Consider the following 22,419-nt stretch of genomic DNA (forward strand, 5'->3'; position numbering starts at 1 on the left):
ATACGTATGCAAGTGAATTGCGTGTATGCACGAGAGAGAGAGAGATCAATCATACGCAGGTCAAAAAAGAGTTACTGATCAATGCTGCATTAGTTCTGGTATTATTTTATCCATGAATATACACAATCTGCACAAAATCTTCACACAAACAGTAACATAAACATTTCTGACCACCTTCAACACTGTACAAACATTGCTGTATGCTACTACAACAGGTACATTTTCATACATATTCCTGTAGACTGAACAGGCTTCATTGTCCGAATGTGTCTTTTCTGTTTTTAGCAAACAACAAACCAAAGTTCTCCAAAAGCTGTAATGACAAAAACTGACACCTTTTAAAAATGCTGATAAAATCGGCTCCTGGCTCTATAGCATCACACTGTAAAGAACACTGAGCATCTAGCTTTTTCATGCTTTCAAGGGCTGAATTTAACTTTCGTTTTTCACAGACTTCAATACAGTAACATGCAGAATGCATGATGTTTCACAACATAACGAATCGTTGCTGAAGTCCTTGTTAAGCTCTACAACTGACAAAAATAAAGGTTCTTCAGCTAATTTTCCGAACTAGCCATTAAAGATCAGGCAATTTATTTACAGTTCAAGGCAGCCGGTGTCATCGTTCCTTCACGCTGAAAAAGTGACAACTACTCAAAATCAAAGGCCAAGATTTCTGTGATTTGAAATAATTTCAGGTGTTTGATTGATAACAAATGACACCCCTGTGATCTTGAGAACATACACGGAAAACGTAAACCATACTTTGCCCCTTCCCTCCCTCTGGTAATATGCATGAGTGAGAAGTAGCGTTAACAAAGCTGCATTCAAGAAGAATCTGTGGCCATGGAGTCTCCTTCATCCTCCTCTTCACTCTCCTCTTCCTGCTCCATGCTCTCCCCAACACTGAAATAAATTATATATGTCAATAAATAAGTAGATGAAAGAAAGAAAGAACCAAAATAACCCCCTCAAAATTAAGAGAAAGAAAAAAAAGAAAGAATAAATAAACAAATAAGCTGAAAATTATCACCACTTGTCAAACTGGCAGGACAAGACAGGCAAACATTGACACTGATTCTGTTTTTGATTTCATTGTGGCTTCAGTGTTAGTTTGAACCAGCTAACATTTCTTACTCAATTGGCCATTTGTAACAAGCCAAACGTACTGCGATGATATGCAGATGAACAGAGCATGAGATCTTCCGTAAACAACCAAACACATCACAAGGTAAACACATTTGATATATTCCTCTGCTAAGAGTCGCTTAGATGTTAAGAATCCAATTCAAATAATGAGAGCAATCTTACCCTTTGTTTCTTATCAGCAGACTTTCAATAAACTGACCACAGATGGCATGGAATGGCTCCATAGTAGGTACTGCTGTGTTCATCACCTGCAAATATATTACAAATTATATGTAATTTATTTTTAACATAAATTCGCTTACAGAACCTCCCCTTAACATAAATTCGCTCACAGAACCTCCCCTTACCCCCCCCCCCCCCCAATCCACACCTATGTTATGGTACTTTTCTCAGAATTCATAGACCAACTGATAAAACAATTTAGATAATAACAAAAAGATGGAAAGTTGGCCTCTTGGTGTCTAAACACTCTTGTATGTGTCGACATGTACCACACATTCAGTTCAATTTTAAGTCTTGTGATCTTCAGAACCAAAGACACATTCCACCAAAGGAGGTAAACTTTCTTCTTTTTGTTAAATCATAAATTCCTACATCTGAGCAGCATTACATTTTGTTTATTACTCCATACAAGGTTAACTTCAGAAAAAAACCCACCTATCATCTGAAAAGTCTCCCAAAAGAGATAATGTGGAAGAATATCTGCCAGAAGAGAATGCTCATTTGGCGTGGGACATCTGTGCATTAGCTAAAGGCTTACATCAAGGACAGAAGCAGAAGATGATCCATGGGGCAGCTGTCTTCCTGGAGCTCTGCCGACTGAGATGGTTGACATGTCTTCCCCTTGGCGACTGGAGCTGAGAATGGTGCTGAACGGTGTTTGTGGCAGCGTCTGTTGTAGGCTAACCTGCAAGATTATAACAAATATGTGAAGTGCAAAAACTCAAGTAGCCTTCAAAACTGCTCTGAATTCAAACAACAAACAAAGTTGAATTCTTGTTCGTTGAAAGCTGAGCTGCAAGTATTCAAAATAAGCTGTGTGCGTGGTCATGCCATGATCAAACAGTGTTCACAATCACCTTACTTTGGTATGATAAAGAATGACTGAGTTGCACCTTTTCTTGTTGAATTAATTCCATATCAGACACCTATGTCAGTTAGTAAAAATAATTCAGCCAACAAAATCGTACTTGGCACAGGAAGAAGCTATATTATTAATGTTTGGTAGGTGTCCAAGTGGGCGGATGTTCTTAACCCAGGTAAAAGCCTGAACGATTCTATGATGAGTAACAAGATGGTTTACATGGTAAGGAAGTTGTCTTCAGCCTTTACATTTCTAGCTGCAGAAAAAACAACCACGCCCCCCAAATGCTTTACGGCAATGTCCACCTACCCCTGAGCGTGAGGAGTCTTTCTGAGCGCTGGTGACATCACCCAGGTAGTCGGGCGTGAAGAGCTGCTGCTTGCAATCCAGCAGGTAGAGGCGTGACTGTTTCTGCCAGTTCAGGTGGCCGCCATTCTGTGTCGCGCTTGAGTGGTTGGCTGCTGTTTGCGGCAGGAAAATTGCACTGATGACAGAGTTTTCAACAGCTTTCTCCTTTTTGAAGATCGGCTCCCACTTGCTTGGGCGGAAGACAAATACTGCAAAAAATGCAACAGTATTTTTCACTAATCAGAGATGAAAATGGAAAATAGCCAAAGAAGAGGAAAAAGGGTCACAAATTTCAAAATGGAAAAAAAGTCAAGATTTGCATAGATATGTGTACCCCTAAATGAACGGAAGACATGCAATGTACCTGTTGACACTATAAAGTAAAAGTACCTGGCTTTGATTCAAAACTGGACAAGTGAACTGTTTTTATGCTGTAGAGTGTCAAGTTTGTACTGTACTTACAGTCTTGGTCAGTGGTCACTGCGGCCATCAGATCCCCATCAGTGGTCAGCACAGCGACGCTCAGTGAAACCCTCAAGTGGACTGCAAAGATAATCTTCATTTGTAAAACTTAGGTATATGGCAGCGAGTTTGTGAGAGAACTCTTTATAGATCCCCCAATTTAAGACTTCTTCCTTTTCAAGACCTTGTTTTTGTTTACATTTTCCGTTCAAAACCTCTGTAAATTTTAATGTGTATCGCCTTTCACCCTATCCAATCCCAATTATCCAACTCCAAGAAAAATCAAACATCACTGGAATTTTACAAAGAAACACAAGATGACAGCAAACACTGCCTCAAAAGTTTCTGTTCTCTACCAACAACCATATAAAGCTTTAATTTTTTTCATACCACATTGTCTAGTCCCCTTTGCTTCTGAAATTTCTGAAATAGCAAGTCAGAAAATGTTTTGTGCTCTCTAAATAACCACAATTGTCATCATTTTCACGAGTTTTCATTCACAAACACCTGGTAAATAAATCTCATGTTCCCCATGCAATAACTCGAGGTGGTGAATGGGTTTGAGCTTTCATGTAAAACGTGGATTGTCAAAGTAAAAGCCAATCAGGCTGATTGTTTGATGTGTGGAACCATCGTGGCTTTGGATTTGTGTTTCCGAGGACAACGATTGTAAGCATTCACTCTCAAAGACCCAATCAATGTTGATAATTACCGCGGCGACTCATGGTCAATTTGCAACTTATCTCTGTAATCGCAAAATCCACAACGAAAAGTCATAAACACTTAAAAGAAAAGAAATATGCTCAACACTTACTAAATTCACAGGTATGATCGCAGCTCTGTACATTTTCAGACTGGAAGAAAAGCGTCAACAAGCTACGTTTGACGTCACATACAAGTTTGACGTGTTATCTCGTGCTACTGTGACGATGCTTTGTGGCCCGGAGTTGGATTCTAAAAATTCGTCTCCCTGTGGGTTAGTGTGCATTTTGTTGCACAACCAAAATGATGACAAAAACGATGTTTGGTGGCTTGTCGTCAGACCAGCATTTTGTTGTAGGTCCTCGGGGAGCATATTGCCTTTTGTCTCACATTTATCAACCGCGGCTTTCGGCCTTGGTCGATAAAGATGAAACAAAAGACGATATGGTCCCCTTGGACCAACAAAAAAGCTGGTCTGACGACAAGCCACCAAACATCGTTTTTGTCATCATTTTGGTTGTGCAACAAAATGCACAATAACCCACAGGGAGAGTTCCACATGGATATTTTGTCTGTTCAACAAAAATACTCTGACAAAAACACCCACCTGACAGAGAGATGAGGTTCCACACTGTGAGATGTGAGTCTGTCGTTGTGACCACAAAGTGAGAGCAGCTCTTTCCACCAAACTCCACAAACCTAAAACCAAAGCGTTACAGCTGTGTCATACCAAACCTTTCTGCACATACATCAGCACATCATATTTTATTGCCCCAATACCTTCATCAAAACCTGACCTGAATCAAACTTACTTAAATAATAAAATAACAAAGGTAAGCCCAAAGGTAAATGTTTGTTTGTTTGTTCGTTCATGGGCTGAAACTCCCACGGCTTTTACGTGTATGACCGTTTTTACCCCGCCATTCAGGCAGCCATACGCCGCTTTCGGAGGAAGCATGCTGGGTATTTTCGTGTTTCTATAACCCACCGAACGCTGACATGGATTACAGGATCTTTTTCGTGCGCACTTGGTCTTGTGCTTGCGTGTACACACGGGGGTGTTCGGACACCGAGGAGAGTCTGCACACAAAGTTGACTCTGAGAAATAAATCTCTCGCCAAACGTGGGGACGAACTCACGCTGACAGCGGCCAACTGGATACAAATCCAGCGCGCTACCGACTGAGCTACATCCCCGCCCTCCAAAGGTAAATAACACAAGACAACATATTAATGAGCAACGCAGAACCCGAATTATAAACACCAGGAAGCGCTGAATCAGGCATGAGATCCTGAAATAACACCACAAAGAAAGTCTCAAACCATGCCCTGTGCAATCTGAGGATCTCAAGAATGATCTCTGGGGCTTCAAAAATGCTGGATATCGACAACTGATGTAAAAAAAAAAAAAATCTCATTCACAGGCTCCAACCTTTCTTTCTTTATTTGGTGTTTAACGTCGTTTTCAACCGTTCAAGGTTATATCGCGGCGGGGAAAGGGGGGGGGGGGGGGGGGGGGGGATGGGATAGAGCCACTTGTTAATTGTTTCTTGTTCACAAAAGCACTAATCAAAAAATTGCTCCAGGGGCTTGCAACGTAGTACAATATATGACCTTACTGGGAGAATGCAAGTTTCCAGTACAAAGGACTCAATATTTCTTCCATATTGCTTGACTAAAATCTTTACAAACATTGACTATATTCTATACAAGAAACACTTAACAAGGGTAAAAGGAGAAACAGAATCCGTTAGTCGCCTCTTACGACATGCTGGGGAGCATCGGGTAAATTCTTCCCCCTAACCCGCGGGGGGTAGGCTCCAACCTCCCTTGGTTAGTATTGAAACTAACTTTGCCTCAAAACATACTAATTACAGGTAACTACAACTGGAGGTCATCTATGAAGAAACATCAAAACATCTGAGAGTTAACGAACTTACTTGATGTGCTTGTTACATGTAGGTAAAGACAGCGTGGCCTTCATGACATTGTCCTCAGGTTCCCACAGGGTCAAGGTTTTCTGGAAAGCGACGGCCAAGACAGAACCGTCCTCAGAGAAGCGAGCCATGCCAGCCGGCCTGTCGCGATAGTAGCCCACAGAGTCACACGTCCATCTCTCCACTGTCCCTGTGTGTTCATCATTCAGTGCAAGTTGTGAAAAACGCAATCATTTTTTAAGCTCAGTTTAAATTCTCACTTATTTAATTTGCATGAACACTAAAGCCAAAACAAGACTACTCTTATGTCATATGCAGGAAATCGTGTTGACGCACGATTTATGCTTATTTGACACATTTAAATATTCACTATGGCAACCCTCAAAGATGAAACAGTTGAGCGAAAGGCAACTTTCTGAGAGAATGTCTGTTCTTTTCATTCATTTCAAGACCTCCTGATGATGGAAACTTTTCTTTGTAACCAAAAGTTGCAGTTACATAGTGGTTACCCCGAGTCTCCTGACCCTCACTCAGTGCAGCGCCCAGCAAGAATCAAGAAAAATTACAAAAGTACTCAATACTTAACTATATTTACAACAACGGACCAGCAGTACTTAAACGCAGTGCAGAAAAAAACACCTGTGTACAAAATGAAGTATACTCACTGTTGATTTGCGCCTCGCTGACCAAGATCCATAGCTTGAAGAATCCATCCGCCCCCGTGCTGACCATGGCGGGTGTGTGTGGCGACTGGGACTTGGACTGAGGTCTGAACTGCAGACACCCAACCACTTGGGTGTGTGGGCTTTCCACTGTCGTGTTCAGCTGGTAGCTGGTGGGGAAAAATATACCAACATGAAGTGTTCATCTCTGTGCAGGCAACAAAATGGCACTAGGTACATAATTTGACTGAAACGTAAAAGATTTTGTGCATGTGTGTATGACAAACTCATGTTTCAACCGAGGACATTATTTAAGTCTAACTAATAACACCTAATGTCTTAATCAAAACCTGGAAATCAACAGTCACTGTATGGCTCCTAAGCACTCCCATATATTTCAAATCCTGCTGTGTTCTCTGTCAAACTTTAACATACCACTTAGAGAAAGAGAGAGAGAGAGAGAGAGAGAGAGAGAGAGAGAGAGAGAGAGAGAGAGAGAGAGAGAGAGAGAGAGAGAGAGAGAGAGAGAGAGAGAGAGAGAGAGAGAGAGAGAGAGAGAGAGAGAGAGAGAGAGAGAGAGAGAGAGAGAGAGAGAGAGAGAGAGAGAGAGAGAGAGAGAGAGAGAGAGAGAGAGAGTAGGTTTACAAACTGTTGCTTCAACCGTACTTCTGCTGTTTTCTGTTGTACGACCAAAACTTGATGCGGTACTCTGGAGTCATCTGTCCATCATCCCAGTGCTCAAAAGTAGCCAGCCAGTTCCCACTCCGGTCAAAGGCCGCCTGCTCAACCTCCGTCACTACCAATGGTTTCTTGAGGTTGTCGGGGGAGACATAGTTTTGGCCCACAATGTCAAGCTGTACACAGAACAACAGAAAGAGAGAGTGGAAATATTTCGCTTCCCATGTGCGGTGAGATCAAAGCCACTGCATTGTAGTAGCAGTTCATGACCCATTCTTTTCAGCTGAGACCAGCTGCATACCCTAATTTACACAGTGACCTTGTGACACTGGGTCAATGACCGAGCTTTCCAACTATGAAAGCAAACGCCTTTGATGTCTGAGAGAAAACTTTGCCAGGGTCATAGTAGCAGAAACATGCTTATCACTAGAGAGAGAATGTAATGTTTCTTTGCATGGGGATGTGGGTACATGTGTACTCTTCTTTAGCCTTACGCAAGGCGATACTGGTCAATAGGGTGAAAGGGTTAAAGTTGAGGAAAAAAGCTGCTCCTTATAGTCCCAAAAGTATGGTAATGCAAATCGGGACGGAAGCGAAAAATCTACCCCCCAAAAATTAACAATGCCCAAAAGACACAATGCAGCTGCCTACACAGTGAGAGTAAAAAATACCAAAGAAGACTAAAAGTGAAGACGATACAAAAGTCTTACATTGAAGAGCTGAGTGTCAGTATTCATGCAGTAGAACTGCAGGTGTCCAGGCCTGCCGTTAGTAACAAGAGCCTTGGAGCGCGGGTCACACAGCAGACCCACAGGTATCGGCTTGGACGGGTCTTCTATGCCCAGGTGCGCTCTGGCCAGTCCTCGGATCGCGTGCTCAATGTGGAAGTTGCTGGTAATGATTTGCAACACTGCACACAAAGCATTAATTTAAAAGAAAAGGGATAGATTATTATGGCATGTTGCGGTGAATGCTGTACACTACCTACGATGTGCTGTGATTTTATTTTTACTAGTGTGAATATTATATAATATCTATATATATACGACTTGTGTCTGTGTGTGTGTGTGTGTGTGTGTGTGTGTGTGTGTGTGTGTGCGTGCGTGCGTGCGTGCGTGCGTGCATGTGTGTGTGTGTGTTAGCGATGCGCGGCCAAAGTTCTCGATGGATCTGCTTCAAATTTGGTGGGCATCTTCAGGTACACCCCGGACACAACCTGGTCGATGAGAATTTTCAACACGTGCTCTCAGCGTGCAGCGCTGAACCGATTTTGGTTTTTCTGTTCATCTTCCCAGATCCATTCCCAGTAACTCTTCCTTATCTTCTCCAGTGTTTTGCGTTTATCTCCCTTCCTTCGTGTGGCGCCAATCCTTATTCCCGTTACTACGTTACTATTTTTAGAATGTCACTGCACTGTCCAGAACGCTTTCCTTGCACCCGTAAGTTGTCCTCACTGTAAAAGTGCAAAGGTCGAATCAATTTATAGCCACGCGAAAAATACACTGTCATCTATCTCTATATATTTATAGATATAGATATACATATATATATACGGCTTCTGTGTGTGTGTGTGTGTGTGTGTGTGTGTGTGTGTGTGTGTGTGTGTGTGTGTGGGCAACACCTGTGGATTGTAGAGTTCTGTTTGTGATGTGGTCTGGCGGCTTTGGTGTGTCTGTATGTTCGGGCCTTCCTTTGAGAAGCCATAACAGTTATTATAGGGCTTAGAAATATGCTCTAAAATTCTCTATCCCGTTTGTGTGGACTTTGCCTTCAAAGGTGATTGTGGTGTTTCGGCACTCGGTTACATTTGGCGTCGTCGACAGGGATGGGACTCGACATGAAATGTTCAGGCCACTGAATCATTTTTGTGCTGTTCCCATTCCACCAACCTGGGAAGGACCTAAGCTTGGCGGGTCCATGGTTCGGAACTTTGGGGACAAAGTTCATTCAAAGGGGGTCGAGTGTGACAGGGAGACTACCGCCGCCCGTCACAGCAGACTCTGCAGAATTGTTCGCCTTAGAAGTTGTGGGCTTTCCTTGCATGTACCTGTAAGTTGTCCTCACTGTAAAAGTGCAAAGGTCGAATCTATTTATCGAAAAATCCACTGTCATCTATCTCTATATCTATATATATATATATATACGACTTGTGTCTGTGTGTGTGTCTGTGTGTCTGTGTATCTGTGTATTTGTGTATTTGTGTATTTGTGTATTCGCCATGCACGGCCAAAGTTCTCGATGGATCTGCTTCAAATTTGGTGGGCTTATTCAGAGAGACCCCGGACACAACCTCATCGATGAGATATTTCAACACGTGCTCTCAGCGCGCAGCGCTGAACCGATTTTGGTTCCACCTCAGCTACCCGGGCCCCCATACCGACACACCATAGCCGCTACACCACATCACAACGCCAAAGTTCTCGGTGGATCTTTTTCAAATTTGGACACCGTATTCAGCTACACCCCGGACACAATATCATCGATGAGATATTTCAACACGTGCTCTCAGCGCGCAGCGCTGAACTGATTTTGGTTTTTGTGTTCATTTCACCATTATAAGTAACTCTTCCTCATCTTCTCCAGTGTTTGGCGTTTATCTCCCTTCCTTCGTGTGGCTTTCCCGTTCAGTTGTAAGTTACTACTATTTTTAGAATGTCACTGCGCTGTCCACTGCGCTGTCCACTGCGCTGTCCACAACGCTTCCCTTGCACCCGTAAGTTGTTCTTACTGTCAAAGTGAAAAGGTCGAATCAATTTATAGCCACGCGAAAAATACACTCTCACCTATCTCTATATATTTATAGATACAGATATGCATATATATATACGGCTTCTCTGTGTGTGTGTGTGTTTGTGTGTGTGTGTGGGCAAAAACCTGTGTATTGTAGAGTTCTGTTTGTGATGTGGTCTAGCGGCTTTTGTCTGTCTGTATGTTCTGGCATGTGAGAAGCCACAGCAGATAATATAGGGCTAAGAAATAAGCTCTAAAATTCTCAATCCCGTTTGACAGGACTTCGCCTTCAAAGGTGATTGTGGTGAACCGCAACGCTGTCTGTCTCTGTCTCGCGCCCTTCACCCCAAATTCCCGTTTCTGAGTTACTATTTTTAGAATGTCACTGCGCTGTCCAGAACGCTTCCCTTGCACCCGTAAGTTGTTCTTACTGTCAAAGTGAAAAGGTCGAATCAATTTATAGCCACGCGAAAAATACACTCTCACCTATCTCTATATATTTATAGATATAGATATACATATATATATATACGGCTTCTCTGTGTGTGTGTTTGTGTGTGTGTGTGTGTGGGCAAAAACCTGTGGATTGTAGAGTTCTGTTTGTGATGGGGTCTAGCGGCTTTTGTCTGTCTGTATGTTCTGGCATTTGAGAAGCCACAACAGATAATATAGGGCTAAGAAATAAGCTCTAAAATTCTCAATCCCGTTTGATGAACCGCCACGCTGTCTGTCTCTGTCTCGCGATTCACCCCGGCGAAGCCGGGTATTCCTCTAGTATTTATATATATAGATAGATATATACGGTTTCTGTGTGTGTGTGTGTGTGTGTGTGTGTGTGTGTGTGTGTGTGTGTGTGTGTGTGTGTGTGTGTGTGTGTGTGTGTGTGTGTGTGTGTGTGTGTGTGTGGAGGCAACACCTGTGGATTGTAGAGTTCTGTTTGTGATGGGGTCTGGCGGCTTTTGTCTGTCTGTATGTTCTGGCCTTTGAGAAGCCATAACAGTTAATATAGGGGCTTAGAAATAAGCTCTAAAATTCTCAATCCCGTTTGAGAGGACTTCGCCTTCAAAGGTGATTGTGGTGAACCGCCACGCTGTCTGTCTCTGTCTTGCGATTCACCCCGGCGAAGCCGGGTATTCCTCTAGTATAATATATATGTATAACAAGCCAAAAGTAAAATCCTTGTTTGTGAAACAAAATACAGATAATAAAGTTGTATCTTACTGCAGTAAATTGCATTGTTTATTATTTAACACAGGGTCATAACCATATAAGGTTAAATGTGCTGGCAACAACTTGGCAGTTCTGTCAGCAACTTTATCCTACATACGTGAGAGACACTCGTAAGATAATAATCGTTCAAATCACACGTGTGTATATCATGTAAATGAGGTTATGTCAAGCAAGTCTGGCAGGGACCAGTTTTTCAACTGCTTATGATGCGAAAGTCACCGAGACAAACGTCATTATAGAAAAAAAATTGCTCTCGCTAATTCCCCTCGATGAATTTTTAAAACTAACACGTCACACCATCAGAGTGACGTTTCTTTGCTTTGACGTAATAGATTGCACAAGGCTTTAGAAGAGATCGAGGTTCCAGAACAAGCGTCTTCAATTTAGCTGCCTCAACTGCAGGACTTTTTGAGTGAAATACACGTAAGTACAGTATGTAGGATAAACAGAATACTACATGGCTTGCTGTTTTGTACCAGATTTACACTCGTTGCTTTTTCAAATAGTGAACAGCTCGCTTTCGCTCGTAGTTCAATATTTAAAAAACTTGTGTAAATCTGGTACGACACAGCAAGCCATGTAGCAATCTCTATTTGTACACTGCAATGAACAGATACAAATCCAAAATTTTATAAATAAATTTTCATTTAATTAATATACATACCCAACTCACAAATAGCAATTAACTCTAGTTCAGTGCTGGTAACGCTGTACGCGTCCCCTTGGTAACAAGGGAGACCACTCTAAAAAAGAAAGTGATCAATCCCATAATGCCAGACTATTGCTAGTCTGACTTCCGTATGCGTGCGCATATGCCGCCATCTTATCATTCCAAAACGAAGCCCAACTCACTCTTTTTTAGACCCCAGTACCAACCACAGCGGGGAGGCGGGAGGGAATAAACGTTGTGAGTTGGGTAAGTATATTAATTAAATGAAAATTTATTTATAAAATTTTGGATTAAATTACATATCTTTACCCAACTCACAAATAGCATATTGCTACTATAGGTGGCGGGTACTTACCGAAAATCAAAGAAGAAGGACTTGTCCTGCGGCTACCATAGCCGGTAGCGCAAAACTGCCGTCCTGTCTCAAGGAGGAGATGTCTCTGAGATAATAGTTCATGAAAACATCCTCCGATTTCCAATAGGCCGCCTCCAATACATCAGCCAGACGGCCTGATCGGAGCACTGCCACAGAGGAGGCCCATGCCCTTGCCTCATGAGTTCTTGCCGAAGTCAGGGGAAGAACCGCCCTAACCTCTCCGGACTGCGTATGCCACCAGGCATATGCTTGCCTGATCAATGTGGAGACCCACTTGGTTAAAGTCACTTTCGCAATGTCTTTGCACCTTGCTGTATTGAGCGAAATGAAAAGCAATTTTTGACTTTCTGAACGAATGAACTGCGTTCGAGACAGGTAACTGCTGAGCGTTCTGACTGGACAGTTAAAGAATGTTGCTCAAGGCAGGAATGTTAATGACAGGTGAAATTTGGCCCGGTTTCTGATTTTTAGCTAAAAATTCTGGCCTGAATTTGAGAGATATAGAACCATCTTTTTCGGTTGAAATATCTTTAGCTAAGCCGGATAATGCATGAACCTCACTTCCTCTACGAGACGTAGCGAGCAAAGTTAGAAAAACTGCCTTGCGTGTCAAGTTAGTCAAACTAGTTGACTGTATCGGTTCAAACTCGTTAGAAGCCAAATATCTCAAAACGAGCAACAAATCCCAGGCAGGGAGCGGAGACTTTTCGCGCGCGGCCTTAAGGGAGGCGCCCTTAATAACACTAGCGACAACCCCATCAAGAGTGATCTTATGGCCTAGTTGCCTTAGCGTTGACGAAATAGCGGACCTTCTAACACGAAGGGAAGATGCCGACCCCCCCTGTTCTGCTAGCCAGGCTAAATGATTGGCTACCTGCATCGATCTTGGTGCCAAGGGCTTAACTCTGTTAAGAACACACCATTTAACCCAGGAGGCCCAGTGAGACGAGTAGACCGAGCTGGTCGACTTCCTATGGGCATGTTTCACGAAGTTTATCGTGGCAGAAGAGGCCCCTGCCTTGAGCATAGAGCTTCTGACAGAATCCAACCGTGAAGGTTGAGGGCCTGAGGGTTCTCGTGAGGGATGTCTGACCTGGGTTGTAAGAGTTCTCCCTTTCTTACTGCGATGGGGATAGGCGGTCGAACCGCCAGTCGCAGCAAGTCCGGGAACCAGTGCTGGCTTGGCCAAAATGGGGCAACCAGAACCAGCGCTCACCTCTCCAGGTCGACCTTCCTGAGAACTTTGCCCAAAAGACAAAACGGAGGGAAGGCGTAGGCTGTCAGCCCCGTCCAGTCCAATTCTAGAGCATTCACGCCCCACGCCAGAGGATCCGGGAAGGGGGATACAAACAGAGGAAGCCTCGCCGAATACCGAGTTGCGAACAAGTCGATTAGAGGCTTCTCTATCTGCACCCAAAGACGGTGCAGGGACTGGTGAGACAGAGTCCACTCTGAATGGACCACCTTGTCTCCCCTGCTCAGCGCGTCTGCACGGACGTTCAAGCTGCCCTTCAGAAAGATGGCTGACAGCAGTATGTGATGCGAAACGCACCACTTTAGAATGAGGCAAGCACTGTCTGAGAGACTGCGAGATCTCGTTCCGCCCTGCCTGTTCACATAAGCCGCAACAGTCCTGTTGTCGGTGTGCAGCCTGACATGACTGTTCTGAACGAACGGCAGGAAAGCTTGGAGGGCCAACAAAACGGCCTCCAACTCCAGAGCATTGATATGGCGTGTGGGCTGAGACAAGTCCCACACCCCCGATGCCACATGCTCCCCCAGATGAGCCCCCCACCCCGTCAGAGAAGCATCGGTGAATAGCTCGTTCTCTGGCGACGGGCAAACTATCGGGACTCCCTGTGAAACCCAGGGGAGGAGCCAGACCTGTGTGGTCACGAAAAACCAGGTCTCTAGAGAAATCTGAGTGTCCCATCCTTGGGTTGACTGATCCCACCGGGACTGAAGGGCAGCCTGAAAAGGCCTCTTGTGGACCCTGCCCAGTGGGATAGGAGTAGCCATAGACTCCATCTGGCCAAGTACTGATGTCAGAACCCGTACACTGGCCAGATTCTCTCCGTGAAGCGCACGGAGCAAGTCTTGAAGTTTGGCCACCCTCTTCTGAGACGGGCGGACAGTCCAACTGAGAGTGTCGAACTCCATCCCTAAGTAAGTGAACTTCTGGGATGGAACCAGTTCCGATTTGACCAGGTTTACAGAAAAACCGAGCTGAGCGGCCTGACTGAGAACCTTGCAAGTATGAACGTGGCAAAGATCCCTGTCCTGATGGAGAATTAACCAATCGTCCAAGTAAGCTCGCAGACGAATGCCCTCTTTTCTCAACAGAGCGCAGAGTTGACGTACCACGATGGTGAAAATCCATGGTGCAAGAGAAAGGCCAAACGGGAGAGCCCTGAACTGATAGGCCTTGTCTCCCCAGCGGAAGCGCAACCACTTCCTGTCCGTGACATGCATCATGACATGAAAATACGCGTCCGTTAGGTCCACTGAGGTAGCCCAATCGCCTGGACGAAGGGCCTCTCGCACCGAGGTCGGAGTTTCCATCGTGAACTTCACAGTCCGGAGATACTTGTTCAGAGTCGACAGATCCAGAACCGGTCTCCAAGCCCCCGAGGCTTTCGGTTCAACAAACAGTCTGCCGTAAAACCCCGGGGACCGTAAGTCCAAGACTTCCTCTATCGCCCCTTTCGAGAGAAGGGCTGTCACTTCTCCCTGAACTGCGGCTCTCGCCTCTGGGTCTCTTGGAGGTTTGCAAGGCGGGATTATCCTGGTCAGAGGTGTCTTTTCCCCTGACCAGAGAAGTCTGAACCCCGAACGAACGATCCCGGTAACCCACTTGCTCTCCACTAGCTGCAGCCAGGAAGTGAGGGCCCTGGACGGGCCGCCCGCCACAACCAGTGCGGGGGCTACCGGGAAGGCCTGTTCGGGGGAGTTTCATTGGGGGTGGGGCTTGCGCCCCGACCCCCTAGAACCACCAAAAGATTGTCCCCTCTTAGGGTAGGGTGCACCACGACCTCTACCCGCCGAGGAGAAGGACTGCTTCTGTGCTTTACCACCACCACCACCAGACGAGGAAGTCTGAGGCTTGGCAGAAGACTGTGTCTGTGTCCGTGTCTGAGACTGAGAGTGAGGTTTGCCTTGAGCCTTAGGAAAACCTTGAAAGGCAATGCGGGCTATGGCGAGATCTCTCGCGTCTGATGTCTCCTTCTGGAGTGCGTCCAAAGAGGACTGACCCAACAAAGAGCCTTCCGAAAAGGGTGAAACTTTCAAGGTCTCAATCGTGGCCTTGTCACGAATCCTCGAGCCCGCCAAAAAAGCCGACCTCCTCGAATGCACAGCATGTGCGTAGAGGTTTGCTGAAAGTGACATCTGTTCCCGTGTCATCTTAGCCAACGTGGCCAAAAGGGTAGTCACGTCAAGCGCCGAAGCGTCGAACCAAAATTCGAATGGATCCAAAGAAGTCGCGATCGACCTCGAAAGAGACCGTTGCAAAGATTCTGACACTGACGTCAGTTCAAGCAAAGATCTTCCTGCATCCTCCAGAGCCACCATGGAAGCCTCTGTATACGGAACCATCGAGTTGGAACCGTATCCGTCTTCCCGTAACGAAGCAAGCTCAGGCGTAAGCGGCAGAACAGCCGTAGGCAACGCGAAAGGCTCGATCAGCTTCACAGGTCGAGGTGCAAGCTTGAGTTTCTGAATACCAGACACAGCTCGCTCCCCCGCCTTAGCCAACCAAGGCAGAACGTCCTCCGGTGCATCTCCTCGTTGTGTCAACAACGGCACCGCCGGACCGTTCCTCCCTTTGAACACATTTGCCATAACATAGGCAACCGAAGATGATTCTTTAAACCGGAACTGAACCGAGTCGTTCTTGGCAGACTGGAAATCATCGACAGCGGACATGGGTGGCGGAAGTCTCTCCTTACTTCTCACCACCCCTTCCGGAAAGTACTTGAAAGCCGTCTCGGCTGCCGAGGCCACCGCGCTCGACAGCTTCGCCGGTAAGTTGAGTAGGGCGTCATCCACCACCGTGGAATTACCCTCATCCAACCCTCCTTCCTGCTCGCCATCGCAGTCAGGTGGGTGCGCGCCAGAGAGACTTGCAAAGTCCTCGGAGTCACACCCGACATCCTGCCCCCAGGGCGGAAGTAGAACCGGCATACCCGACACTGAATCAGAGGTATATGCAGAATTCTTACGATTCACAGGGCTCCCTGCCACCGCTGACCGAGCACAATGCAAATGGCCAGAGATGACAGGAGAGCTTTCACCACCTACGTGGCTTACTCGCTCCTGTGATCGCACCCCACTGTCACCAGAGAACCTGGCAACTTGTGGAGAAAACATACCTTTAGTGAGCCCCGGCTCATGCAGAAGGGACACCAGCCGACCACCGGCATGCTGAGAAGCATGCACTTCCGCTTGAACCACGGAAGAAGCAGCCAAAGTGGAAACCGCAGCGGAAGCTGAAGCGGAACCGGAAGTGGAAGGAGAAGGTGAAGACCTGATTCTCCCCAACGAAGTGACATCAAAGACGCCAGTCGGAAGTGCGCGGATCTCTGCTTTCGTCGACGACAAATCGGCCGCCAAAGTTGATACCTGAGAACTTAACGTAAGTAGCAACGAAGCAATGTCGGAGGGCGACACACCTGAATCACCAGGAGCCCCCGACGAAACAACATGTTTAACAACATTCTTATCTTTGTCACTACGAGTGACTTTGTCCTTTTTCACGGACAAAATGGCGGACGACGGCTTGTCAACATCAACATCAACATCACATTCTACAATTCCCGGTTCTACAAGAGAAGTGGCGGAATGTCCAGCACTCCTCTTTCTAGATGAAGAACTTCTCTTAGACGAAGTAGTACTAGTAGTAGGAGAAGCTGCAGCAGAAGCCTGTCTCGAACTAGTTCTATTCTTGGCGCTCTCCGCCATGGCAAAGCAAACTCACAAAAAATTTTCGTACTCGAAAAATTTACAAGTTCACAAACACGCGACAAAATGTCGCCAAAGTTTTCGTAAAACAAGAAAGCTCTCACCCAAAAACAGCCATGGTGCAAACAAAGCTCGGCGGCAGACCAAGGGGCAAAGTCAAAGTCAGGAGACAATGAAACAAGGCTGAAAACAGCCGGAGCGTACTAGATGAGCGTTCTTGTTGAACGCTGAGTGTGGAATGATAAGATGGCGGCATATGTGCACGCATACGGAAGTCAGACTAGCAATAGTCTGGCATTATGGGATTGATCACTTTCTTTTTTAGAGTGGTCTCCCTTGTTACCAAGGGGACGCGTACAGCGTTACCAGCACTGAACTAGAGTTAATTGCTATTTGTGAGTTGGGTAAAGATATGTAATTTAATACACAGACAGGAAGAAAGATAAACACACATACATTCCTACACAAGTGCACACACACACACCATACACAAACACACCAATCCAAGGCTACCAGCAGTAAAAAAAAATAAAAACAAGTCAAACTTACCATTATCAGTGTGACTGGTGACGTACAGCGTGCCATCAGGAGAAGAGGTGATGCTGTGGAGAGGGGTGCCCAAGCGCGGCAGGAAGTCTTTGTTCTCCGAGTTCATCTGCCACTTCACCAGCACACACTCATGGCCTCCGCTCAGCAAGTAAGAACCTGAAAACAAGATGCAGCATACATGTAAAATCCACACCTTTGCACTTCACTAGTTAACACCCCGCAAGGTTAAACGCATTGGTTGCTGATCTGCGGGAGCTTAAGGAGGGTACATAGTAAAGACATGTACAAGTCAATTGAAAAGAAGACACACATCAAGATATACCAGATTTTTTTTTCTTCAGCTAAAATGTGGTCATCCTTGAAATGGGTTCTGACCATATTAAAATCCTCCTCCCCACTTTCTCTCTCTAACACTTTGATTACTCTGTCAAACCACAGGCTAAAGTCATTTAAAAATAGGATAATCCAACAAATTATACGTACCTTCAGGAGTGAAAGCGAGGGCTTGCACAGACAAGGAGTGCCAGTGATTGAATGACATCACGCTATTCTTCTTACTGAAAATATCCCACCTGCACACAAAATAGTTTATTCCAGACATGCAAAGGTATGTTGACTGGCCTGCCGTTTTCCTAAGAATGTTTTGCTTTCACTTTCAGTGTCATATCAGTGAAATCTTTTAATCCAAAGGCACTGCTGCCATCACTTCTTAGCCCACATCTATTTTTTTCCAAACACCCAGAAACATTTGTTTGGAATTTAAAAAAAGAAGTAAATAATGGTGTGGAGTCTGGAGAATAATGCTGATATCATCTTAAAATGAATTTGCCAACCAAGATCCTCCCATGCACAGGAAGAAAAGTGTGAAAAAAGTAGAAATCTTCAGCCGGTAAGTAACAGCAACATTATCTGAAAAACTCACCAGATAGTAATTTTTCCATTAGCATGGCCTGTAGCCAGGCAGTATTCTGTTGGGTGGCAGGCCACACACGTAAATGGGTTGTTCTTTTCTGCTGTAAATCTGTGACAGAAAAGCACCAACACTTGTTTTTAAGACAGGGTTTATATGAAACTTGATGAATACCCACTTTGCCGGGTACGGCTTCGCCGGGAAGAAGTCGAGCCGAATACCCGGCTGCGCCGGGGACCCGGCTTTGCCGGCGCACCGCACGAAGGAAGGGAGATAAACGCGAAAAACACTGGAGAAGAGTAAAAATAGTATAACGGGAATATGGATTGAGCGTTGTCGACAGTGACCTTCTAAAAATAGAAACGGGAATATGGATTGACGCCACACGAAGGAAGGGAGATAAACGCTGAAAACACTGGAGAAGATAAGGAAGAGTTACTGGGAATGGATCCAGAGAAAAACCAAAATCGGTTCAGCGCTGCGCGCTGAGAGCACGTGTTGAAATATCTCATCGAGCAGGTTGTGTCCGGGGTCTACCTGAATATGCCCACCAAATTTGAAACAGATCCATCAAGAACCTTGGGCGTGCATCGCGGACACACACACACACACACACACACACACAGACAGACACAAGTCATATATATACTGTTCAAAAAAAGAAACGCATAGCTTGTAATATTTGGTTAATTTAGTTATATGGCTACAAGGATATCCACCAAACTGCAGAAAATGTTTATCTGGTCGTCGACCTTTCGTCCATTGCCACAAGTGAGCTCTGCACGTGACGCATGCGTTATCAGTGGCTACAATGTCAAAATTGCTCATTTGGCATGACCACTCGTCATGCTTCAATGTAATCTCGTGAAACTCGGGGAATATTGAGCTCTCACCATGTCTTCCAAAACCCATAAAAGCGGATTGTTCGCCACAAAGAAATCAGACGACAATTCAGCGACGAAAGATGGCCCGATTGAGCAGAGAAGACCGCCAAATTGCATTGGGTCGTTTACAAGCAGGCCAAAGTCAAAGTGCAATCGCCAGGCACTTCCACGTGTCCCAGAGCACCATCAGTAGACTGTGGGTCAGGTTTCAAGCCACTGGCTCCGTTGCTGACTTGCCACGAGCGGGAAGACCAAGGGCGACAACTGCTGCTCACGACCGCTTCATACGGCTCCGCCACCTCCGGAATCGTTTCCTGTCGGCCTCATCTTCTGTCCAGGCTCTCCCCGGGCCACACCGATTATCGGACCAGACCGTGCGGAACCGCCTGCATGAAGCTGGTTTGAGAGCTCGCAGACCTCACAGAGGAGCTGTCCTCACCCGCCGCCATCGCCAGAACCGAGTGCAGTGGGGCAACCAGCACCTTCGCTGGACCGTCCGGAATCACTGGAGACACGTGTGGTTCAGCGACAAGTCCTACTTCCTGCTCCAGCGACATGATGGTCGGAGGAGGGTCTACCGGAGAGTAAACGAACGTTACGCGCCCAACTGTGTGGATGAGGCACCCGTTCATGGTGGTGGAGGCGTCATGGTGTGGGGGGCGATCAATACCGCTGGAAGGAGCACCCTGGTGCACGTCCAAGGGCGCATAACTGCCCAGCGATACGTGGAGGAAATTCTGCGCCCACACGCCCTTCCTCTTCTGGCTGACCAGGATGCCATATTCCAGCAGGACAATGCTCGCCCGCACACAGCACGACTCACCACCCAGTTCCTCACCGACCACCATGTCCAGGTGCTTCCCTGGCCATCCATGTCGCCAGACATGAACCCGATAGAACACCTCTGGGATGAATTGGACAGACGTGTGCGCAGGCGAGAAGAAGCGCCGGCAAATCACCGCGATCTATTGCAGGCACTTCAGGAGGAGTGGGACACCATCCCACAGCAAGATATCCGGCATCTGATCCAGTCCATGCCCAGAAGGTGCCGGGCAGTTGTTGCTGCTCAAGGCAGTCACACCCCCTACTGACTTGACAGCCTCGGCACCCAATCGTATTGATTGACTGATTGATTTGAAGATGCAAATGAACTGTGTGTGCATTCAACTGTGTCCATACCAAATTTCAAACAAATAATCTAAATATTGGATTTTCTGTTAATTTTTTCGAAAAATAAAACAAATTTGGCAAGTAGCAACTATGCGTTTCTTTTTTTGAACAGTATATATATAGATAGAAGCACAAACTATAAAGCAGAAGCAGAAGCTCTCATGCAGGCCGCCTCCTTGGTTCAGGACTCCGCAGACCCTTGCTACCAAGTTGTCTTCCTCTCGGACGCCCTTTCAGTCCTTCAGGCCCTAGAGAACGACAAACTCCCACAGCTGGCCAAAGCATTACAGATGGTCAGACAAACCAGAAGAGTTGTCCTCCAGTGGATACCAGCACACTGTGGGATACCAGGAAATGAAAGGGCAGATGAGCTGGCGAAAGAAGGAGCCGTGGAAGACCAACCTGAAAACAGTGTCAGCTTTAGTGAGCAGAAGACAATCATCAAGGCATTGATGAGGCCAAGGACAAACAGAGATGACTACCACACAATGTCCAGAGAGCAGCAAGTCAACCTCATCAGGCTGCGTACTGGCCACAACAGGCTCAATGCTCACATGAACCGAAAGTTCAAGCTGGCGCCATCACCAACATGTGCCTGTGGTCAAGAAGACCAAACAGCGGAACACATCTTACAGCGATGTCCCTTACTAGATGAGGAACGAAAAGAAGTGTGGCCGTCACCAACTCCCTTGCAGACCAAACTATACGGCAGTCGACAGGAGTTGGAGAAAACGACAACATTTATCACCAGTGCTGGACTGATCGTGTAACCTCTGCGAATGCCAAGAAGAAGAAGAAGATATGAAATAGAAATATACCCAGTACACCAGTGAAAACATATTTGAAGGCAGAAAAAAACCCACCCAAACTAAAACAAAATAAAATGGGAACAAGTCAGATCCCCGTCCCCTCCCTCCTTAAAAAAAGAGAAGAAGAAAGAGAGGGAGATAGACAGAGAAAAAGCGGAATAGGGGGACACAAAAGTGAACAGGCTAAACTGTTTTGACAGAACTTACTTTCTGCAGGTTCTTTTCTTGCAGCGGTGTACCGACAGCTCATGGCCGTGGACAGAAGCAATGTATTCATCCTGAAACAAAAGTAACACCCATCTTCACTCAAGCACCACCAAAAGGTAGAAAACTACAGTGAAAATTGACGTTCAACCCACTACCATCTCGTCCATCAACTCGAAGAGTATACACCCTTTAAATTTTACAAAATAAAGGACATGTGCCTCCCTCCCCTTTAAAGTGCATCTAAACCCAAATTTTCAAACAAAAACTCTTATTTCCAATGCAAACATACACTCATATGTGTTCCATCCCCACCACTCAAAAGGCCCAAAGACGCAAGTAGCCCACGCAGCGAGTGGGAAAACCCCGTCAAAGCTAGCAGCGTGCCAGCCTTCTGTTGAAACAAAACGATGATGCTAAAAATAGATTTTCTCCACTGATGACGTAGTGAAGGTAGCAGCCACAGCCGCAGCGAGCACTTGGTCTTGGATCAAGCTGCCAGTGCCAGCATGGGTAGACTCTGTGTTTTTTACGGCTGTAATATTACCTCGGCAAACAAGCAAGGAATAATTAAAGTACTCACGGGTTTTCTAAAGTCCTTCACATAAGGAGAGCTTGGATTAACTTTGTGAAAACATCCAGACAAGATTTTTCACAACCAAAAGACTACCAAGTTGTATGCGGACAGCATTTTGCCGACGATGCATTTGCAGACCAGTTCACAGCACCCTTGTTCGAATTCGAACTCGGTTACCGTCCAAAACGGAGGTAGAAGGAGGATGCTGTCCCGTCAGTGATGCCACTTGTTTGTTTGTTTGTTTGTTTGTTTATTTGTTGCTTAACGTCCAGCCGACTACGCAGAGCCATATCAGGACGAGGAAGGGGGGGATGAAGGGGGCCACTTGTC

General features: G+C 45.8%; 2 protein-coding genes across 2 annotated transcripts in view; both read right to left on the bottom strand.

Moving 5' to 3' along the window:
• LOC138982295 (uncharacterized) overlaps positions 1 to 22,419 on the bottom strand; it is a 333,833-nt gene that overhangs the window by 34,562 nt on the left and 276,852 nt on the right. The gene's annotated exons all lie outside the window — the stretch shown is intronic.
• Positions 97 to 22,419, bottom strand: part of LOC138982302 (WD repeat-containing protein 75-like) — a 30,353-nt gene continuing 8,030 nt past the window's right edge. The window contains exons 6-19 of the mRNA XM_070355563.1: positions 21,516 to 21,586; positions 18,458 to 18,556; positions 18,019 to 18,107; positions 17,536 to 17,691; positions 7,732 to 7,931; positions 7,010 to 7,197; positions 6,347 to 6,513; positions 5,685 to 5,871; positions 4,353 to 4,444; positions 3,044 to 3,124; positions 2,543 to 2,790; positions 1,910 to 2,056; positions 1,312 to 1,397; positions 97 to 906 (exon numbers count right to left, since the gene is read on the bottom strand). Coding sequence (XP_070211664.1) covers positions 828 to 906; positions 1,312 to 1,397; positions 1,910 to 2,056; positions 2,543 to 2,790; positions 3,044 to 3,124; positions 4,353 to 4,444; positions 5,685 to 5,871; positions 6,347 to 6,513; positions 7,010 to 7,197; positions 7,732 to 7,931; positions 17,536 to 17,691; positions 18,019 to 18,107; positions 18,458 to 18,556; positions 21,516 to 21,586 — 1,890 coding nt within the window. The 3' untranslated portion in view covers positions 97 to 827. The remainder of the gene's footprint in view (positions 907 to 1,311; positions 1,398 to 1,909; positions 2,057 to 2,542; positions 2,791 to 3,043; positions 3,125 to 4,352; positions 4,445 to 5,684; positions 5,872 to 6,346; positions 6,514 to 7,009; positions 7,198 to 7,731; positions 7,932 to 17,535; positions 17,692 to 18,018; positions 18,108 to 18,457; positions 18,557 to 21,515; positions 21,587 to 22,419) is intronic.

This window comes from Littorina saxatilis, linkage group LG12, assembly GCF_037325665.1.
Source record: "Littorina saxatilis isolate snail1 linkage group LG12, US_GU_Lsax_2.0, whole genome shotgun sequence".
In the NCBI taxonomy this organism is placed as follows: Eukaryota; Metazoa; Mollusca; class Gastropoda; order Littorinimorpha; family Littorinidae; genus Littorina; species Littorina saxatilis.